The sequence below is a fragment of the Amblyomma mixtum genome, chromosome 5 (genome assembly GCF_055824585.1).
Source record: "Amblyomma mixtum isolate Tamu chromosome 5, ASM5582458v1, whole genome shotgun sequence".
Lineage (NCBI taxonomy): Eukaryota > Metazoa > Arthropoda > Arachnida > Ixodida > Ixodidae > Amblyomma > Amblyomma mixtum.
In genome coordinates this window covers 89,612,452-89,633,720 of record NC_143016.1, presented here as the reverse complement: position 1 = coordinate 89,633,720, position 21,269 = coordinate 89,612,452, and the positions used below count along the sequence as shown (strand labels likewise).

The 21,269-nt window shown below is 48.9% G+C and overlaps 2 protein-coding genes across 6 annotated transcripts in view; one reads left to right on the top strand and one right to left on the bottom strand.

Moving 5' to 3' along the window:
- Positions 1–21,269, top strand: part of LOC149342963 (uncharacterized) — a 162,038-nt gene that overhangs the window by 37,459 nt on the left and 103,310 nt on the right. The gene's annotated exons all lie outside the window — the stretch shown is intronic.
- The window catches only part of Ih (hyperpolarization activated cyclic nucleotide gated potassium channel Ih), a 415,526-nt gene continuing 405,264 nt past the window's right edge, over positions 11,008–21,269 (bottom strand). For 4 of the 5 annotated variants that reach the window (XM_089545511.1, XM_089545513.1, XM_089545512.1 and 1 more), the window contains 5 exons: positions 15,628–15,777; positions 14,413–14,631; positions 13,693–13,839; positions 12,556–12,799; positions 11,008–11,650 (listed from right to left, as the gene is read on the bottom strand). In XM_089545511.1, coding sequence (XP_089401637.1) covers positions 11,109–11,650; positions 12,556–12,799; positions 13,693–13,839; positions 14,413–14,631; positions 15,628–15,777 — 1,302 coding nt within the window. In that variant the 3' untranslated portion in view covers positions 11,008–11,108. Of the gene's footprint in view, positions 11,651–12,555; positions 12,800–13,692; positions 13,840–14,412; positions 14,632–15,627; positions 15,778–20,970; positions 21,055–21,269 lie in introns of all 5 variants that reach the window. The other variant, XM_089545515.1, reaches the window with a different exon arrangement.

Below are 21,269 nucleotides of genomic sequence, written 5' to 3'. Positions count from 1 at the left end.
CGGTGTGTCAGTTTCCCTGGTTCAACCGCATGAATGTTATTACTGTCGTTATTTTTTTTGTTTACTGTTCCGTTTTGTCTATGAGCTTAAGATGTCAAGAAAGAAGCGCTATATCTAGCATCGGCTGATATACCTTATCTGGCTTGGCTGTCCAGCAGCGTTAAGCGCAGAAGCGTATAACGGAGCCGTGAGCGTGGGCTGTCAGGCACTTTTGTACCGCGGGCCGAAGTGTGGGTTCTACTTGCCATTCAGAACCTGAGCAAAAGCAAATAGCGCAGATAATCATAGTTTTTGCTGCGCCATTGTTAGGTAGAAAGTTTTTTTTTTCTACCGTAGTGGCTAAGTTAACAAACGTGATTTTTCTTCTGTTTCAGTGGAAAAAAAAAAAAGCCGCTTTTCATTTAAGCCTGATCCTATTAAAAGTATCTTGATAGCCTTTTTACATAACTGTGGAACGGCGTATTACAGCCATTTTCCTCTGCTCACTCTTTCATGCTTATTGTTAGGCGTGGCTTCGCTTGATACATAGACAGGAAGAACCACTGTGCAAAAAGAAATGGAAAAGAATCTTTACATTACCCCTGCCTTGGCTCAGTATTTACTGGCCACTGACTGTGTAAGGTCGTTCGCCACTCTGGTATACTTAATAAACTTTCTCTTGTGTACAGTATATTTTTTATTTATCTGACGTAATCATTTACGTTTCATATAATGTACTGATGATTTGCCTCGGATAGTGCGGAGTTTTTATTTTCTTCATGGGTGGAAAAGAACTGGAAATCGCAGATAACGTATGCTGTTAGCAGACTTTAAAAACTCCCATCTTTGTAACCCTCACTTCAAGCAGGCTAGCTTCATCAGCAATTCTTACTGGTAACAATGGCTTAACCCTGCTAATTAAGTGCCAACTGTGAACCCCACACAACTGATCAGCCCGCGGTGTAAAGGCACCCGTCAATCCCTGGATATCGAATCGTCCCACAACTGCGTCAAATCGATACACGCGGATAGATGCATAGCCACGTGCTTTGTCGAAAAACAGCAGAGGCCTGTGGTATAGGTGTAATCAAAGGGAACCGCTTGTTGCCTCCTATCACGAGAGGCGAAGACAGCGCACCCTATAATGCTTGCTCTCAGTTTTTTGGGGAAATTGCCGAGGCCTCTGCGACCTGTTCACCAACTGCCGTGGACTTGTGCTCGCTAACTACAGCTGCTATCATTTTAACGTGCTGGCGTTTTTGTTTTGTTTTTTAAATATACATATGCTTTTTTTGCACAGTGGCTGGTGAGGATGGCTATGAGGCGTGGGATGATTTCCTTTTTGATGATTCAACACTACTGGAACGCTTATTCTGCATGCTTTGCAGCTGCTTATTAGTCAATCGCGACAATGTGCCTTGCGGTGATGCACATGAGGCTGCGGTGTATACCTTGGCTTTTGCGCTGACTGGAGGCCGCACTCTGATGCCCCAGCTTTCCATCAAGCTCGCCGTAAAAAGTGGTCTTTACTGTGGTGTACAGCAAGGCGGAATAATTTAGTTTGACTCCGACTTACAATTGCCAAAGGTGTTATGGTCCCGTCCGCATCTTCACTTAGTCGAGCAGTTCGACTTTAGCACATGTCAGAAAGTTAAATTTTTATTTCATATCCCCCCCCCTTCCCCCCTCCTCCATTAACAGCCGCTGAATTAACATTACATCAGTTCAGCAGTGCGTCTTCCAGCCAGCGCAGGCACATTTTCGGTGTGCCTATGTGCCAAGCAGTGTGTGTGTGGCGGTGTGCTCAGTGCTTTCTATGTACAGTTCGAAACAAGAACAGTTCTATTACTTTTTTTTTTCCTTCTTTCACCGTTCCCTCTTCTCGCGGCGATCTCGAGGGCTCCCGCACTGCGTATGACTGCTGAAATCAGTATAATGCCACTTGTTAATAGCCTATGTGTATGCGCACACGTACGTAGAATATATGCGTTTGTCCTACGTTGGCTGACTATAGACGTTACACACATTACTCGCTCTCGAATCCCTCTCGTGTACTGGGGTGTGCTCATGTGTGTAGTACGCGCTGTGAATCACTGCGTGTCCCTCGCACTCCTATTAAGCAAGAGCTGCGCCTTCGGCTTGCGTTGCCTCACCGACCGAAGCTCGCTCTTATTGGTCCATGCTGAAGTGGGGGAAGAAACGGAAACAAAAACAAAAAGGTAACGAACTGTCATTCGCTAGATTTACTTCATCACAGGGAGCTGTGTAGTGGAAGCCGGTGACAGTGGCCCGTACGCGACTCGCACTTCTCAAATAGGCGTGCATAGCAGGCTGTTAAAGCTGCCCACTGCCGAAAGAATTGTTCTTGACAGCGGCCAACTACCATCAATGCCCGATGTTTCCGGCCACTCTGAGAGGACGATGTTTTGTTTTTAATTTTTTTTTAATCATCTCACTGAGTTTTTAGGTTTCGTGAGTGACGTTACTGTCACGAGAGAATGGTCCGCCTGTACGGCTTCGAATCAAATGTTGGAAGCATTTCGGATCCCGAACAAAGAAAGGGTAAACAACCGGATATTGAAATCTGTTGCAACAAATCGACTCAAATAAAACCGATTTCGTCTGAAGAAAGGGAAAGGGGGAAGACGTTAAAACGAAGGAAGAGTGAGGGGAGGAGGTTGCAGAAGCCTCTGTGAGGCGCCTTTACTGGGCTCGAAATGATTCGATTTTGTATTTATCCACTTTTTGGCAGCTTATGCTTACAGTACGGTGAACGTTTGCGCAGTAGGCAGTTCCCTGCGCGACAGGTCTCACTGGCACTATAGGGGGCGTTTTGTTCACTTGCAACTACAGGTGCTTTCAAAACAGACGCCTTTGTACACACTCTAAATACACTGTTGTGCTGCTGTTAACTTTCTGCCTCGTTCGAGCACGATCGAAAGAATTCAAGAAAGAAAGAAAAAAAGAAGGCGTAGTTTTGCTCGACGGCAAGTCTGGATAGCGTTTCGTATTGATGAAAACGTCACCACCGTTCGGGCCTCTGTCACCGGACATTCACCAGAGCCTTCAAGTTATTTTTATTTCTCGCCGACTCCGCGCACACTCGCGCGCAACCATTGCGACGCGGTTATGCAGGAGCGCGTTTTTTTTTTCTGTAACCCTGCATCGTAAACAGCAACAAATAAAGACCGGAAAGAACAGAATGAAAAATAAAGGAAGGCTAAGTACGAGAGAGGCGTAAGGAGCAACAGTTCGCGCGATGGGATGTGAGGGAGGGATTGGGGGAGGTGACAGCTCAACCGTATCCCAACAAACACAAAACCTCCTCAGAAACTCCAAAAAAGGATGGAATGTCCCAGTCCCAGTACAGCATTTATCAAACGTTTCCAGACCATAGAGGCAAGACATAGAAACACAAGAAAAAAGGCAGTGCTCCCACTAAAGGTCTAGAAACGTTCTTTCGAGAGTTTTTAAGCAGCAACAAAAAAGAATTAATGCATTTTGGTCCCAGAAAGGTAACTGGGTATAACGTTTTGGGACCAATGGTTTTCAACAAGAAATAAAAATTGACAGCTCGCTCTCTTTTCTCTCTCCCTCGCGCCACAAGCTGCGGGGAGAGAAGGTTTTCCTCTTGCACTCGCCGTTTTGAGAGATGAAACAGCAGTTTCATTCGAACAGCCGAAGGAAACGGTAGACCCCGCATCTCTCTCGGCGCATGCGTTTCTCGCACGTGGGCTGTCGGCTCCATGCTGCAGGCAGGCGGCGGCGGTCACCAGCTTTCACGTCTTCTAGCGTTTTCCCAGCTTGCGCCCAACTTCAACATTATGTGGTGGTCCCTCCAGGCGTCTCCGACTCTCGGCACTCCTCGCTGCGCCGCTGTCTAGCAGAAGTGCAGTAATGGCCTCCCGTCGCTCGCCCGGCTTCCTCGCTGGACGGACGCCATTTTGCGCGCGCTTATTCGCGCTGCCCGAGACGTTCGAGCACAAGCCCCAGCGCGCGGCAGTTCTTGCTCTCGTCACTGCGCCAACTGGGCTGTCGTGGACTTCGTAGCTACGGATTCACGAAAGTTTTCCCGCGCACCTCGGCGTGCCCACACCATTCCTTTTGGAACTGATGCCGCGGCGGCGCATCGCAAGTCCTTTGCGCAGCTCCACGGCCCTACTTATGCCGATGTTCGAGGCGGCGTTCGCGGCAGCGGAGTTCGTGGCAATAGGTGACTCCTCGCACGCACCCTGCATTCCTCAGCGCCTCCGACGACTGCAGCACGTTGGTGGTGGCAGCGTGGCCGTCTACTACGGTCTGAGGCGGGAAGGACCTTCGGAGACCCAGCACTCTCTTTCTGCGAGTGCCCATGGATTAGCCTGCTCTACCTACTTCGCCACCGCGCAGCCATCCTGCCGCAGCGGTATAGTTTGTGCAGTGTTCGCGTGGTTATATTGACTCTCTCCCACTGGATTAATAGTGCCTTGATCTCGACTCCCAAGCTGGACTGTGCCGCATGCGCGGTCTGCCGCACCATGGATGCAGCGCGCCACCGCACATACTTACGTGAGCACGTTCACCTTCCCGCCTGGCTCCAAGCAGTCTTATCCCCACACTTAGTCACAAGAAAATAAAACTCCCAGGATCGTTACGAGGGTGTAACGCGTATGTTTGAGCGCTCGCTGTGCTGTGAGAAGGCGCAGGACAGAAGCCTGCGTTTAATTTATGGTTTCAGCTGTTGCTTGTATTTCATCCCTGGGTTTCCGTAGGCGACGTCGTCAAGGTATGGTGGTTTATTTTAATTAATTATTTAATTAATTTATTTATTTAAGCATACTGCAGGCCCTTTTCGCACTTTTTTTTATTCTCGCCTAGTAGAACTAATATTTTTTTTTTGTTTTGATAACACGTCGCTGAAGCTGGCTCCGAGTCTCTAAGCGGGAGGGGGGTTTGAACTTGAAGAAAATCCGTGACCTGAAACTGCGTGTCTGCAGCGTACGCCCATCTCGTCTTTTCTTTTGTCACCCAAGTTGCTCTTTACATACGTTTGCTTTTGCGTGTGCATATCTGCTTTTGTAGCCCTTAGAATGCGCGTTTAAGGTGCATAAACTTTCAGCCTGTATTCTGTTTTACTTGCTTCATATTGCAGATTTCTCAGGGCTGGAGAAAAAAGTGGTCATCATTATATGCATGGCGCCGTAGTGTATGTACACTGTGTATTGAATGGTGCATACGTTTGCGTCTGCTATTTGTATTCATTCAGATTTGCGCCGTTGAACGTAAGTTTTGTTCGGCACGTACTTTCAATTCGGTCTGTATTGTTTTTCTTTGACTGAAACATGAATGCATTTTGATTGTGGTGGTGTATGGTGCGGTCGCCGGCATGGACGACAGGATGCAATTCGTGCGAAGAGCACAGCTAGTAAACTGAAATTACTTCTGTATGGCGCTGCTCTTTGCTCTTATATGGGCCAAATCGGGTGACTTTTTGAGTTCATATTTCCTTTGTGTGCAAAATGCTAGGACATTTCACGTAAACGGATAAGTGCAGAACGGCCGAGCCAGCACGCATTCAGACGAGTGGAAAGGTGGATTACACCACCTGTAACGTAAGTATGCACCTGAAATTTGGCACATATGTGCGCTTGGATGCCTGCAGGCCGCACGAAAAAGGAGGAATAATTTTATTGAACCAGAGCCGAGAAATCGAGCATTAACCTTTTGGGGCTTTCCATGGGACGCACAACTTTTTGGACATTGCTAGTTGTGGGGACGTTTTTTAGATGTGTTCAGGAAAAATGAGCACCTCCTGGGGAGATTCCAGATGTCCCGATGGGTCATTTTTGGGAGATTTTGAGGAGGTTTTGTGTTTGTTGGGATATAACAACGACAACAACCGCGACGTTTTTTTTTTTTTTTCAGGGTGGGTTCACAAGACCAACGCTGTTTGTGTGTAATACGCGCAATAACTTTTTTGCAAAACAGTGAACTCTCTAACGCGAGGAAGGCGCGGGCCCGTGAAGCGGCGCATCGCAGACACTGTGATTGGCTTGCCTATATATATATGCACTTCATATATGTACACCTATGTACAGACGTCGGAGAGAAAAAAAAGCTACCCCAGAGGGATGCCCATGCGTCGAACAGTAAGAAAAAAAGAAAAGAAAAGAAGACCGCAACGACGCATGCAGCGAAAACAACAAAGCTCCTCAGTGTCGGGCTGAGAAGCGATGCGCGCTCCAAGATTCACTTCACTGCGACCTGAATGATAAACACCTCACACCGTTAGTTCGGCGGCGGGCACAAAGTCCCGTTTGTGCCCCCAGCTAGGACACATTGTACTCTGTTTGAAGCCGTGAGTATTGCTTTCATATGTGATGGCCTTTTTTTTCGCAAGCAAGCGCCCGCGCTCGAGTTGTATTACGTGACTGCGGTATGGCTCTCTCTCTCTTCGTTTCCCGTGCTATTCGCCTAGTTTTTTTTTTTTTTTTTCCTGGGCTGAGACATTGCGGGGAAGAATCATCCAAATCCCGTGGAAGAGCCTATCGTGTACAAAGAAGCACCTGCTGCGGCCCCCCAGTAAAAAGCGTTCGTCCCTCCTGTTGCGTAATAAAGCCGGACCTTCCAACGTTGCGTACCTGACAGGCGGATCAACGGCGGCACAGTACGTACTTCTTTGATAACTTGCGCTACATATAGGCTCCCTATGGACTCCCACAACGCTTACAAAAGATTTCGCAAAGAAACTTTACGTTTTGCCGAACGATCGCGCCAAGGTCTACCCTTGTTCATTTAATGTAGTAATAATCAGTAAGCCAGGGAATAACTGTTATGACCCCGGTATTTCCTTTTCTTTTCTTTTAGGTATAAACGCTTACGAACTGTGTTTCTTTCGCCTAAAAGTGTACAAAAAAGTGGTCTACTCTCGTTGCTTAAGCGTGTTCGTCCCAGAAGAAAGTCTGCGGAATGCTTCGGCTGGTAACCACTGTAGCGCTGCAAATCGGCGCCGTTTGCTGGGTCGTAGAAAACGAAACTTTGCGCGAGTGATTGTCGCAAACACCTTCTCCTTGCTACTCAACAAACAGTCGAGATTTTTCTTATTGTCCAGCCTTCCGCGTAGTATTTGTAAAAAAAGCTTACACAGTCACGTGATAAGAAAGCCGGTCAGCAGCACTTCACAACAGAGCATGCAGTCTGGCGGGATTCTTCCTCTTAATCATTCAGTTTGAATACGTGGCTGAGAGATAAGAATGCAGCGTACTCTAGCACTTTAATTTTAGATGTACGTGCTTAGTTGCATACAGTTTAATCGCCTGTTGTTTTAGTCTTGGACTTGGAACTGTCCATCGACCCTCCGGTATAGGCCTCCGGTTACGTTGAAAGGTTGGCTTAGAACGCCCCGCCCTAATTCCTATGCCTTGTCTGCCGGCCAAGTAAGGTCAAGGCTGAAAACAAATCTCCGAGGAACGCCGAATCTGGGGATGGTGTTAAGGGAAAAAGAACCCCCTGGGTGCCCAAAACAAACGTCGAGGCTCTTCGTCGAGTTTATAACTAGAGAGGCTGTGAACTGATCGCAGCACCTATACAGCGCGTACCGACAACATTTTATCGTTACAGTAAAAGCTCGTTTCTTCGAAGCTGGGGGAGAGCGGCGCCGCTATATTTCGCCATAACCGTGATTTCACTGTAGCCGTGCACCCAATTACGACCTTAAATTCTTCGAAGTTAAAACTCCAATCCACCGTATATATTTTTTTCTTTTTTACTCCTTTCTATCGTGGCGGTTGAGGGTGACCGTATTCTTCTAGCACCCGTGTCTTCTGTACACGCCCAATGCGTGCCTGTCTTTGGCAGCAAGCGAGCGAGCGAGCAAACGAATGACAAAATGCGCGACGATGCATGATGGATCGACATGAAGGGAGAGAGAGAGGTTCTGTCGCTTCAGGAGCGAGGAACATCATGCTCCTAGTCAAAGAGTTGCATGCAGTTTACGATGTTCTCAACGGCGAGTCATGGAGAGAATGTCGGAAGGCGGGTAGGGGTGATATCAATGCGTGACGCGGAAGCTTGGACGATGAGCGCATTTCCGTTTTTTTTCCCCTGCTTCTTCTCTCCCTCTCTGCCTGTTTTTTTTTTATTCTTTTGGCAGCGCCCGTCTGCGAAGGATGCTTTGGGCGGGGCACAAGAATGCCCGGCCGAACAGTTGCTGTAGTGTTGTTCATTCCTTTTTGTTTTACGCCTTCAGCGGGGTCGCGTGATATACCCTACACACAAATCTGGAGGGGAGCGTGTTTACGGACGCTCACGTGGGTTGAGCAGTGACCGTGCTTGACGACTCTGCGCTGGCCCGCGTTTACAGGCGCTCGTAATTATATCGCTGCCGCATGCGGTTGCGAACGCGTCGCTGGTGTCGCCGCCGCGGGAGCCTCTGATACGACTTTCGGTTCGCTTGACGAGCCTTGCGAGCACAGGGAGAGCAAGAGAGAGAAGGAGAGGGAAGTAGCAACGCCACCTAGAGGAAATTAGTCTAGGCGACGTTGGAAGTAGTCGTTCGCTTCCCTTCCCCCGGGGGAGGGCAGCAGGATGCGGAGTCTGCGGAGACGAGTTTTCGTCTGCCATTTTTCTCCTGCCTTTTTTTGTTCTGTTCCGTTGCGCCTCTGCTGTTTCCGGAGAGGCGCCATCGTCCAACTTTCACTTCGCCATCAACGCAGCTTGTTTCCAGCCATCGACTCATGCCGAGCTCGACGAAAAGAGCGTGTTTTCTTTTCTCGTTTTCTTTTACAGAGCACCGCCTCTGGCAGTGTTAGTTGCTTCGAATTATTCGTTTCTTTCCTGCAACACGTTCCTTCTTGTTCGTGCGTGTGTAATTCTCCTAGACTACTACACCAGCCCATTTGTATTCTGTAGACCGTTTATCCTCTTCCATTCCCGAGTACGAGATTCGCTAAAGTAGATTCTTTTTTTTTCCTTATACGCATTGTAAGCGCAAGCGAATCTGGAACCACGCTGTTTCACGGCACGCAAATATTTCAACACCAGATTTTTTTTTTTTGTTGGGGGGGAGGGAACTTGCAGTTAATACCCTTTGGAACGGTGCCGCGCTTAGGGCACCAAACTAGGCAGATTTTTACCAGTGCGACAACATTTTTGACACTACCCGACGCGTGGAAGCCTATCAGCAAGCATTGTTAGCCTCTATGCTACATCGAAACAATGCAACAGCACTATTTTCGGCAATATCTCTTCGCGTCTGATCACGTTGGGAAGGAGTTGATGGTTTAACGATCATGGATGTAGTTGTTAGGAATTCGCCAGCGAAGTGAAAGAGGCCAGGACGTGGTATTGGCTTTTCGATGCGTCATAAGAAACGCGTGTCATACGCGTATTGCACTGTGATACGCCTTTGTATAACTGTGCTACCTTTTGGTTTGGACGCGTTAGATGTAGCGAGCGCAGTTTGTCGACTGCTTTACTTGCGGAATTTCGCTGCTAAATACGCCGAAATTGTTTTAAAATTTGTTTTGCCAGACCACGTGATAGCTGGCCTCGTTCGCCTCTTTCGACTTACGGTAACACCGATCACTTTTATATATGGCTTGGGGCTGACGTGGTTTTCTAGGAAGCATACAACATCCATAACAGCAAGAACAACGTAACGCGGTTCGCGACATATCGGGTTTCAATGATACTCTATAAGGGCTAGCTAGGCCTTTTACAGTATGCCCGGAGGAGTCAAGTCTCGCGGGAATACGGCTATCTTCTGCTTTTTTTTTCTTTTGAAGAGGAACTAATCAGTACCACGCTTTGGGCAAAAGAAAAGGATCGTTTCTGTCGATCTCGGATGGGCATCGGGAGGGGACGGCTTGAGATCGTCCTGCAGTCAACTTTAGGAAGGGAACATGACATTGTGCAGACGAAACAGACATACAGACAGAGTGGTGTCATATGTGACGTGTCTCGGCAATGTGAGCAAGGTGTCGTGTGGTTTTTTTTTTCTTCGAGCCGTGCTTGGAGCGATATGTGTGTCGATGGTAGTGTGCGTGTGTCTGTCTGTGTTTACCCCTGTGACGGCTTATCCCGTTTCTCCTAAGGCCACTTTGCTCCCAGATGCGCTAACGCTGGTCCCGCATACTGCGCCCGCGCGGCCCCGAGGCGTTCGCGGTGCATTCAAGAGACGTGCTTCCGCGCAGCACTGGGGCAGGTTTTGCGTTCACCAACGGTAATGTGCCCTAGCAGGAACAGTAAACACCAATTTCGCCTTGTCAATGAAACTGTGAGCTTACAAGGAACAGTATACACGCTAACATAAGGGCACTGTGCACACGAAATCAGGCCAAAAGTCGTTGCTCAACAATGTCAGTTAAAATGAAGCCATTGAATGGAATTTCTTTTAGCATGCTACAGTCGGTCGACAGTGGAGAGTTTAGCAGTCCCTTAAATGCACCGCGGAGCGCTCGTGGGCCGTGCGGGTTTCTTAGCCAGACGAGGAAGCTGCCGATAACTGCAAACAACTGGAGGCTGTACAAGCATCTGAACTTCAAATCCAGCCTCTGTGGAGCTTGCAGTAGCCTCAACGGCTATACAGAAAAAAAAGTGAATTCGGCCAATAGACCACCTTCAAATCTTTGATCCCTTTATATTTATACATACTTTAAAGGACTTCAACAATGCGCGCGAACTGTGCTGCTTTCAGTTGTTTAGAACTGTCGATTTTGGGTAGAATCCCTGCGGCCGCGAAGAGAAGATGAAGCTCGCAGACGAGCTGGAATCGCCAAGCACCATTCTGAGGCGATATTGGCAGTGAAAAAAAAAGAAAATAACTCTGCATACTGTAATTGTCTTTAGTGCCTTACTGACGCGCGCTACGGCTGCAGCATGTATGGACTCGAAGACCGTGGTGATTCTCCATGAAACGCCACGATCCACAGACAAAACGCATACACTGCGACAGGCGCATCGTGAGGCAGTTATAGCCGGCTTACTTGGAAGGGCGTTAGCCCGTTTTTCACTTCTCTTCCGCTTAAAGTTTGTCCGAATGTAGTACATAGACCGAATAGGAGCAGGCACAGTCGTAATAAGCGCATATCATCTCCTCCACTACACCTGCTATGGGCAGCTTCCTCGTGGGGCCCCGAGGGCGGCGCCGCCTAGTCCTCCTGCAGGTTCCCCTGCGAGCCCATGCCGGTCAGACTCTCGTAGAAGGTTCCCGAACGCGGCAGGGCTGTCTGTGCGGCGGCGCCGCTGGCCAGATCGAACATGCGGTGGAAGCAGCTCTCGGACTTCGGCCTCGGGATGGTCGTGGCCCCGCCTTCCCTGCTGCGGTGGACCCCCAGGAGGTGGCTGTACTTCCTCCGGTTGCCGCCCTGCGCGCGGCCGCCCCCTTTGGCGTCGCCACCGTCGCCGCCGTCCTCGTCGTCCTCGTCGTCGTCGTTGTGGGCCGCCTGGGCGGACCGTAGCAGGGCGGTGACGGTGCTGAGGTCGACGCGCAGGTCTTCGCGCTGGCACACGATATCCGGGTTCTTGCCGATCTTGTTGAGCCGCTCGGCGGCGATGGACTCCATGGTCCGTCGCATCACAGGGTACACATCCAGCACGGCGTTGAAGTGTTCCACGGACAGGGAGAAGAGGTTGCAGTAGGTCTCGGCCCGGACGCTGGCCACGCGCCGGGCGTTGGTCAGCAGGCAGATCTCTGCGGGCAGGCCGCGCATCAGGCGCCGAGCTTTTTGCAGCTGTTCATTAAGTCATCAAAATATCCCGGTGTGGCCCTCCCGTTACGTACAGCCTACACCGGCCGCGTTTCTTTCCCCCGCATTCACAGTCACTTTAGAGGTAACCGAGGTCATTATGTGTTGGTAGTGGCCATATCTTGGAAATTAAAGCTCGCCTCAAGTTTTGCGTTGTGGGCAGCAAGCCGCGACAAAAGCTGAAGACGTCGAGTATGAAAATGAGTTTTTCGGGAATGATCCGTAGTTTTAAGCCTGTCTGCTTGTTTTTCTTTATACGTCTCGCTGCATTTGCTCAGTCATGTGCTTTTGCTCACATTGCGAATTCTTTACGAGTCAGCCTCGTTACCTACAGCTGCCTACCGATAGCGGTAAAACTGGGCGCAGCGGTGATCTGGCACATATGATAAACTGAGCAGCCGTAAGATGCAAGGTACTACTGTAAATAATAATAATAAAAAAAACGGGGGTTCGCTGTCAATGGAGTTTCGCTGCCACGTAAAAGTAACTCTGTGTATGTGTTATGAGTAACCAGTTGTCCCATGCCGACCTCTTATTAGGCGTAGACGCCTCCAGTTCGTTTGACTCAGCCTTAACCCGTCCATGTGATTTTTCTTCTCAGTATTCCTCCCAAGATATCGTACGGCTCTTGCAGGTAAAAATGTAATGCGTCCGGACAACCGCTTTTCGTTGTTGCCTGACCGTCGTCGTTAATTCTTTTTCGATGCATACGTTCGCCAGCTATCTCCATTCGCTTGTGAAAAACTAAGCCGGTCCTGTACAGCGCACGTTGGCCGAAGGGCTGGAAACTGCTCGCTTGGGTAACTAAAGACCCCAGAGGGAGTGGGGGAGAGGAAGGAGGGAAACTCACCTCCGAAATACGACCCGTCGGAGAGGCTGGTGGCGACCTCTCCATTGCTCATCACAATGTCCACGATGCCTTCCTGGATGAAGTACATCTTGGTCCCGAGTGTCCCCTCCTTGATGATGATGTCGCCTGGCTGGAAGACCTCGTACTTGAGTTTGGTCACCACGTCGTTGACGAAGTTTGGGTCCGCGTTGGCAAAGAACGGCACCGACGCCACGAGCGACCGGCAGTTGTAATTGATCACGTCCTGCGCAACGAGGTGTATACACAGCGTCACCGTGCACGCCACATCATGTGTCTGGCGCTGTTTGGCTCGGTAAAAGTAAGGCTGGCAACATCCAATTTCCAGGAATTCATGCTTATTCCCAAGCACGCTTGTCTAAACCGATAGTCTACAGATGGTGTGCGTGAATGCTTGCATTTCTACAACGTAATCAGCTTCGTTTTTCCCATCCTTTTCCTTCCCTCTCACTGTGTATAGGGTAGCCAACTGGTAATTGTCTGGATAAGCTCCCCACCTTTGCCTTCTATCCCTACCTCTCTGTACTCATGACGCGAGAATGATTGTGCAGTTTTGCTCATGGTCTTGTTCATTCACAGCGAGACGTTAGGAAGCGAAACGATTCCTTGGGAACACTGGCGATAAGTAGAATTACACATCCTTGCATAGCTAAGTACAGCGTTACTGACCTGCGCTTGCTGTTACGGATCAAGGCGCCTTCAGCAAAACGCCGATGCATACTTAACGTTTATTAGGCGACTTAGAGTAACTTTTTTCCTTAACCCCCCGGCATCAGATCTCCGTGTCATTCTTTAACACTCAGGGTAAACCGTAAAATTCAGTGTCCTGGACCAGGCTATGCGGAAATCCTCTTAGACGGAGGTGAGTGCTGCCCTCAATGATTCGTACAGTCAAACTGGATGCTGAGCCGCATCTAACATCACTCCCACATGTTGACTACAACTCTGAAGCCGCGGTCACGGATATAAACACTCAATAAAAGTTTGCTAGAGGTTCATAACCGTAAACATCAAGTAAGCACTGAATAAAAGTTTGCTGAAGGCTATGCGGTTCCAATAAAATAACAAGGTTGAGGTACAGTGAAGCAGCATGTCGCGTGGCGCAGTAGAAAGGCTCACCTCTCGTAGCCTCTCGGAGAGTTCCCCGAGGATGGCTTCTTCGTCGAAGAACTTCCCTTGGTACCGGTGCTCGAAGTAATCGGTGATTCCTTGTCGTAAGTCTCTTGGAAGCTTTCGGTATGCCATGTACTCCTCGACTTGTTTTAACTGCACGCCGAGCACCAACGATTAGAATGGCGGTGGGAAGAGGAGGAGGGGAAAAAAAACTTTTGTTGAAATGACGATTTAAAGCTCTTGTAGTACCTCCGGGAGGGCCACTAGCGGTCCAGGAGCGGAGAGCAAAGCGTCTTCATGGAATTCTCTATTACAACACCCGTAGTATGCGCTGGCATAAGCCGCGCGTAGAGTTCTGGACCGGAGTCGCACTACATTAAATTGGCGGAAATAGTATTTCTTTCTTTCTTTATAAAAGGGAAGATGATATAAGCAGTTGTGGCATTTCGACTGAGTGCCCTCCTCTTTCGAGGGTAAGAGAACGACAAAAACAATGAGAGAGCGCTGGTGAAAGTCAATAAGCAGTATCTGGAAGCATTTACTGCTTCTTCACTATTTCTTTCGTATATCACGGTTGCGTAGGTTGACTAAGGAGCTGAACCGTTGGCTGTCTCTGCCGACCGATGAATAATCGATTGGCTTTGGCTGTTCCTTTCCGAGTGACTAATTGCTCTCATCGATCACCGGCTTGAGCGAACTGTGGAGGGTGTGTGGCAATTCACGAACCTTTTCTCGGTACTGTCGTCGCGAGGAGTCCAGCGACTGTATGAGGTTGGTGGTGTGCCCTAGGAAGAGGGCGTAGCAGGTGGCTCCGCTGATCATGCTGAGCAGCGTGAGCCACATGTCCGTGAGGCTCTGGGGCGGGAAGCGGCCATAGCCTATGCACAGCATGTGGGACATGGCCTTGAACAGGGCCCACGAGTACTGCTCGAACCAGTACTTGGTCTGCGCCGGAGAACGAGAGTTGGTGCCGAGTATACGAGGGGCATTAGTCGCGATCAAGCAACTACGAGTGCACAATCAGTCTTGAAGCTCGCAAGAGGTTTGTACGAACCGTTTCTAACCTAACAGGATTTGTTAGGACGGCCTTCCATGTCACACCAATGTCCGTTGATCTATGATTTAATGACAGCAACCTCGTCAACCTGCTCAGAGCACTGTTCTGTGGCTGCTTTCCTGCCGTAAAACGAAAGCTATTAAATCTTGTTTGGTTTGAGTTTAAACATAAAACTTTATTACCATCGTTTGAGACTCCGAAAGCGTCAATACTTTTCTCTATACCAGGCCAGATTCATATTGCATCTATCCCTGGATTTTAGCAGTGAATGTTCGGATAAAGGCGAGTATAAAAATTACGTTTGTCTTGCTGTCTTGCTCAGGTGGTTGACAAGAAGGCACATATACCTGACAGTGTATATGTTTTGTGTAACGCCCCTTTCACATTCATACAGCGATAAATGCACAAAAAACAACCCAACAAAAGTAAAAAAATATGCAGCGCAGAGGTGGCTACTGTTAGTCCTGCCAGCAATGGAAGACACTGCATAAAATACGTCATATAAACCAATATTCTTGGTCACACATATTAGATGAATTAAGCAAACAAATAGGCCTTTTAAAGCGAAGCCGAAGATATGTTTTTGCAATGATAATGGGCGGTCACCACTAATATAACAATTATCCGGAAACAGGCACTTGAGCTAGAGTTGCGAAATAATTTATGGCTGCTTTAAATGTCAGTATTTTCCCGTTTTCTAATTCCTTTCTTTGTCCGTTATCCTGACCACAGAAGAAAAACACTAAGCACTGACTTCTCCATTCCCACCTCTCGGACGTTCAAGCGACAAGAGCATGCAGACTGCGGCAAGTTGTCCAACATAAAGCGCTGGATAAGGCAACATGGCCCGAAGCGCGCGCCCCGGCCCCTGCTGACGCGCTCACCTCGAGTTCGTTGATGGCGACCCAGGAATTGGAAGGAAACCCCTGCAGCATGGGGACGAGAAACTGAAGGCACCCGCTCCAGTGACCAATAAGAAGCATCATGCAGATCAGGTTGAAGATTTTCATAAACACGCTCGCCATGTTCAGGAACTGCAGTCAGAGAGAAAGAGGAAGGGGGAGGGGAAGAGAGAAAGGGAAGGGAAAGGTAGGCCCCGTTGAACCATTGTGAATGTCTGTTGGATGTATGGGAAGCAGATACCCCACTTCCTTTTTCGGAGACAAGGCGGCAGTGTATGCCGCGGGCGGAGACCGCCACTCAGTACCGGCGTGTCTGAAAACGCAGATGGTGCCATCTGTTACGCGCGCAGAAAACCCGTATGGGGTTCTGGGCTGCCATACACGTAGTGTGATCTTGTCAGCCTGCAAAACTGGACAAACAAGCGAAAAGTCGGCATTCAGCGAGTGCTTCGCACGCAAGACTCGCAAAGTAGCTTAGAAAGCCGAAGACTCCCCATCCCGAGCTCCCTTATGTTGACCCAGCCCCCTTGGAACTGCGTAGTTAGCCTCCCGTAGTACTCTCCCAGGCCTTCGCTTTTCACACATTTCTGCACTCCACGACAAAAAAAAAAAAAAGTTTTAGTTTTATCGTTTCACGGTTCTAATTTCTCTTCGCCCTGATGGTATTGCACCGTGGGGCACGGCGGCCTAGAACGAGTTGCTGCGCAGGATCTGCGACAGATGGCACCACACGTAGTCTAAAATTATCTAAAATGTGGAGGCGATATGTTTTGGTCTCATGCGACTGCTTGCGTAGGCCGTAACGGTGTTGAAAAATACCTGCTCGGATTATCTACGTTATTTTTGACTGAGCGGTCAAATCAGCGAATCGTCTGGTATACGCGTAAGGCGAAAAAGGGGAGACGTTGGTGACGTCGTGCCTTGATTCTCCACTATGCATCAACAGCACGAATACGCAGTCCAGATGCTAGCGTATCGGTCGTGATTTCTACGCACTAAAGCGTACCTTTGAAGCGATATTTCATCAGACACAGTCTACAGGATAATAGACGCAGCTTCGTTGTTTTTCGAATCGCATCGTACTGTGAGGTCGAGCTGCTACGCACGCGTGTTTTGCACCGGCAGAGCTATCGGTGCGCGGTGATGCAAGTTGAAGCATCTGTTAAAAGCGACACTGGCCACCTTTTGCAAGAAAACCGGTTATTTGCTGCAAATGGAGTGCCTTTTAAGTGCTTCTCCGATGGTCTTCATAATAAGGTAGAGTGCAGAGCAGGGGCTCTGCGCGGAACCGAATCCATCTTGCTTGTGGTTGATGGTTCATTATTAGCTGCGCTGCATAAGCGTTAACTATTGCTAAATGTTGGCATTGAAAGAAAAATGTGCTAGTCAACGTTATGCAGTTTTGGCCGTCTCAGCACATGTCACTCTTGAAGGCGTGCCAGAACCATTCGATTCTCAGTTTTTGTGAACAAAAGTTCCCGTGTTGTCATGCTCCTAATACTTGATATGGCAGTAAGGCTGCGCTCAATTTTCTCTACGTTGTCTTCAAGAAGAAGATTAAGCCGCACGGAGCTTATGAGATTAAAACCGCGTAAGTAATGAGTTGATTCCTGACCAGTAGGTTTTGTGTTAGTCGGGACAAGTATGAAGTTCTGATTTACATTCCATGACCACAGCGCAACGAACGGGACAAGAAGGACACAGGCAGAGACACAACACAGCGCTGACTTACAACTGAAATCTTTATTATCTGCCAGCCGGAATAAGTACCTAGCAGGCGGTGAAAAATGAAAAGTAATAGACACAAGTCATGCAGCGGAAACAAAAAATAAAAATAAAATAAAATAAAAAACAGAATAAAGCACACGCGTGTCAACATTCACATTCAAGGTAGCGTTTTTCTTTTCCTGACAGCAGTAGAGATGGTGCGCTTATGCATTCTTCAGGGAGCCTTGCTATCATGTGTGCTTCTATGATTTCTCTTGTCTCTTGATAGCAAGGCTCCCTGAAGAATGCATAAGCGCACCATCTCTACTGCTGTCAGGAAAAGAAAAACGCTACCTTGAATGTGAATGTTGACACGCGTGTGCTTTATTCTGTTTTTTTTTTTTGGAATTTTTTGTTTCCGCTGCATGACTTGTGTCTATTACTTTTTATTTTTCACCGCCTGCTAGGTACTTATTCCGGCTGGCAGATAATAAAGATTTCAGTTGTAAGTCAGCGCTGTGTTGTGTCTCTGCCTGTGTCCTTCTTGTCCCGTTCATTGCGCTGTAGTCATGGAATATCGGAACCAACTCGCCCAGCAACTTACCTTGTCTGATTTACATGGTGTGACAGTTACTTTTCACCGGGACTAGTGTCAAGTCCTGACTTTACGTGGTCCAGTAGACAAACTTTAGTTAATCCAGCAAGCCGGACCTGATTTTGGATGGGCCCGTGACAGACTTCTCTTACGCGGGCAATTGTTTTGCCATATATTGGTAACGTGCATGGATAATTTTTGCTACTCACGATGGGCGCAGTCATCTCGCTGCGTTGAAACAAAAAATTTGCCACTGTACTGCTCGATGCGATTGTTAAGCCCAGCCTCCGACAGTGTCTGACCGATTTGTTCAGTGTGTGTGTACGCGTTAAGTTCGCGCAGCAGTGATAATACATTAGTACTAGTAGCAACCATGTTAGCAACCCAACGTTCTGAAGGTCGTGTGCCCACCGACTGGAACTAACATTTTTCACTCTCTGTTTCTAAAATAAAAAAAGTTACCTCTACTTAGCATCCACTCAAGCGCAGCCATACGGCTACGAAGGAAATCTATACAACTTCCACGGGAACTTTGTAGTTGAAGAAGAATTGGTCCTGGTCCGGGGTTCCAACCCAGGACCACCGCTTCATCGGAGCTGTCTCTCTAGCAGCTGAGCTAAACGGGACGGCTCGCATATGGCAGGGTGAGAGCAAATTGATCGACAGCTCGAAGTGGGAACGATGTTGGTGCAATGTTTTTAGGAGAATGCCCCAAAGTGGAGTACCGTCTACTCGATTTTGGGGGATCCTCCTAAAATCATTAGACCAATCACTCTTTTTCTATGTGCGCCAAAGCACAGTACCTGTCCTGACTAGTCACAAATGCCGTCATGATATAATGATGTCGACATGCCAGTATGTGCAAAGCATTCTCCTATGCACATAAGTACATTTGACGCATGCTTTTTGAGATATGCACCAGCAGGCTCCATGCCGAATAACTTTCGCATTGATGCTGTTCTTGACAGTACGCCTACTGAGAAAGAAAATGGACTTAACGTGGTTAGTCTGTTTAGACTAAGCTTAAGCGAGGCTGCTGCGACTAACTGGCTGTGGACAGGTGAATCAGGCTAGTATGGGGAACGCCATTTCTCGCACAAGCGTTCGACCAGTAGCCCTTATAAAAATTGTGTCACGAAAGTGCACTACCCTCTCGCTTCTCAGGACTTCATCTTTCCTTCTTCGCTTCTCTGGCACTATTGCTTCGTATGAGTGGTTTGTATTTTAATGAACCTCGCAGCTATTGACTGTTATATCGAAACAATAAAAGCTACTAACCCATTCGTTCAGGTTGGACGTGACCTTCACTGGAGTGTACAGTAATCACGAACAAGCGCATACGTCAGTTCCACTCCTTCGGTATGAGGGCCGCCATGTTGAAGGATCAGTAGCACGGCGCAAAGATGCTTGCCTGTCTACACAAATTGTCATGAATATAAACTGCTCCATTAGGGCGTCATGACGCAAGCGTAAGTTTTCTCCTCCGCTAAGCACAGAACTTAATCCTGGTTTTACACAAAGCCGCTTGAAATCATGATATAAATTGTGGTTGCTGTAGCTCTCCGCTGTAGCTTGCCTGTCTCCTTACGCTGATTCGAAGGTGTCCTCAGAGGAGACGGTTGCTGCGCACTGTCCGTTTTGATTCAGCTCAGCTTTTCTAAGTTTGAGGAACTTCGCCTGAGAGCTTTTACAGGACCGTCGAAGCCTGCGAGCCTATGGCCTCATATGCAGGGAAATTAGAGCCCATCTCAAAGCCGCAAGTACAGAAGTAGGCAAGAAATGGCTACACACTACTGTGGGGATTGACATCTGTTGTTCTCAAGGTAGAATGACCGCCCTCGTTTTGCTGCTTTTCACTGCGAAGTTCGAGCATTTTATTCTTTCGACGCCGACCGCATGCGAGTGTGCAGTCTCTGTCAGAAGTGTCAGGTCCATAGGGCTTACTTTATAGCCGAGCAGCAGGGCACTTGCGGCACATCCGAACCTTAAACTACACGAAGGTTGTGAGGCTTAGGGCCGGGCAAAGAAACGCTTGGCTAAGAAAAATAGGGTTCAATGGCTAGGGTAGAGGAGCCAATCATCATAGTCTCTGCAGACGAGGTGTTGCTTTGATGAATGCTCGCGCCCGAGGCCCTCGTTCTAGACTGATGATGATAGACTGCTATTGCGACAGGGAACAAGGAAGCCACCATGCTGTGCTACTTCACAAGAATGAGCAGGCCTCTCATCCTTAATCTATGGAGTCTTAAGGTTGCCGCAAGTGACCTGCTACGCGGCTCGGCAGTGAACCCCGTGGGCTGGATACTTTCTTTAAACGGTGTTCCTCACCGGGCCAATGCTAGCACTAATGGGCTCAAAACTCAGTCTGTGGAGTGCTGGTCTTGTAATTGATAGATGGAAAATTTGAGTGCCAGTGTGGCCGCCGGCGCGTCTTTTTTTGCTATGTTTATTTGATGACCGATGACCGGCTGTTCTGGTGTGAAGCTTAGGTTTGCTAGACCGGCTCGTAACAGTCTCTGAATGTGCATATCTTGCCTCGGCAGTAGCACTCAGCCACGCTGGTGCGCTAGAAGACGGTCCTTCTATGAGTGATAGCAGTGTCAACTCCGCCTAAGAGCAACGGTAAACATGAAACGTGGAAGTTGTTTCCCCTGCGGCGACACTGGCACATTGCTCTCTCAACGCTAAGCAAGGGGGAGTAGTTTCGGCAAGGTGGCTATTCCTGTGCACAGCGGCGCGTGTTAGGACTGCATGCGACACGTAGAACTAGGCGGCCGACATAGCAGCACTCGCCCATCACACAACAGCTGCGCGGCAGGCAGCAGCGACACTAGCAGCGCATTCGGCCGGAGCGCACACAGAAACATAGCACAGCATTGATGCGGCGGCAGTGGCAGCTTAGGCGGTAGCAGCGACGGCGGCCCTATTGCCATCACCATCAGGCAGACAGCAGCGCCACGGGCACCAGTGGCGGCACAAGACGAGGAGGGCCGGAGAGGAGGTAACGGCGCTGCGGCACTGACCTGGATGGCACAGACCTCTCCACAACTTTTGAACATACAGGCCGAGAGCCCCGAACTGTTGGATAGCGTCGCCAAGCTATGCATCTGCAAGGGGGGAGGCAAGGAGGCAACCCACTTTGTAACCACTGCGGAACGGAGGGCATATCGAGAGTGGTGTGTCACCTTCCCCGCTTTGTCCCCCACGAGTGGTGGGTGTTTTCGGAGGGTGGGGTGGGCGTGGCATTTTTCGAAAGGTGAACGTGGTGTCTCGGTGCTGCCTACAGGGGTCGCATTCGAGGAGTCTCACCCTGCACAGGTGG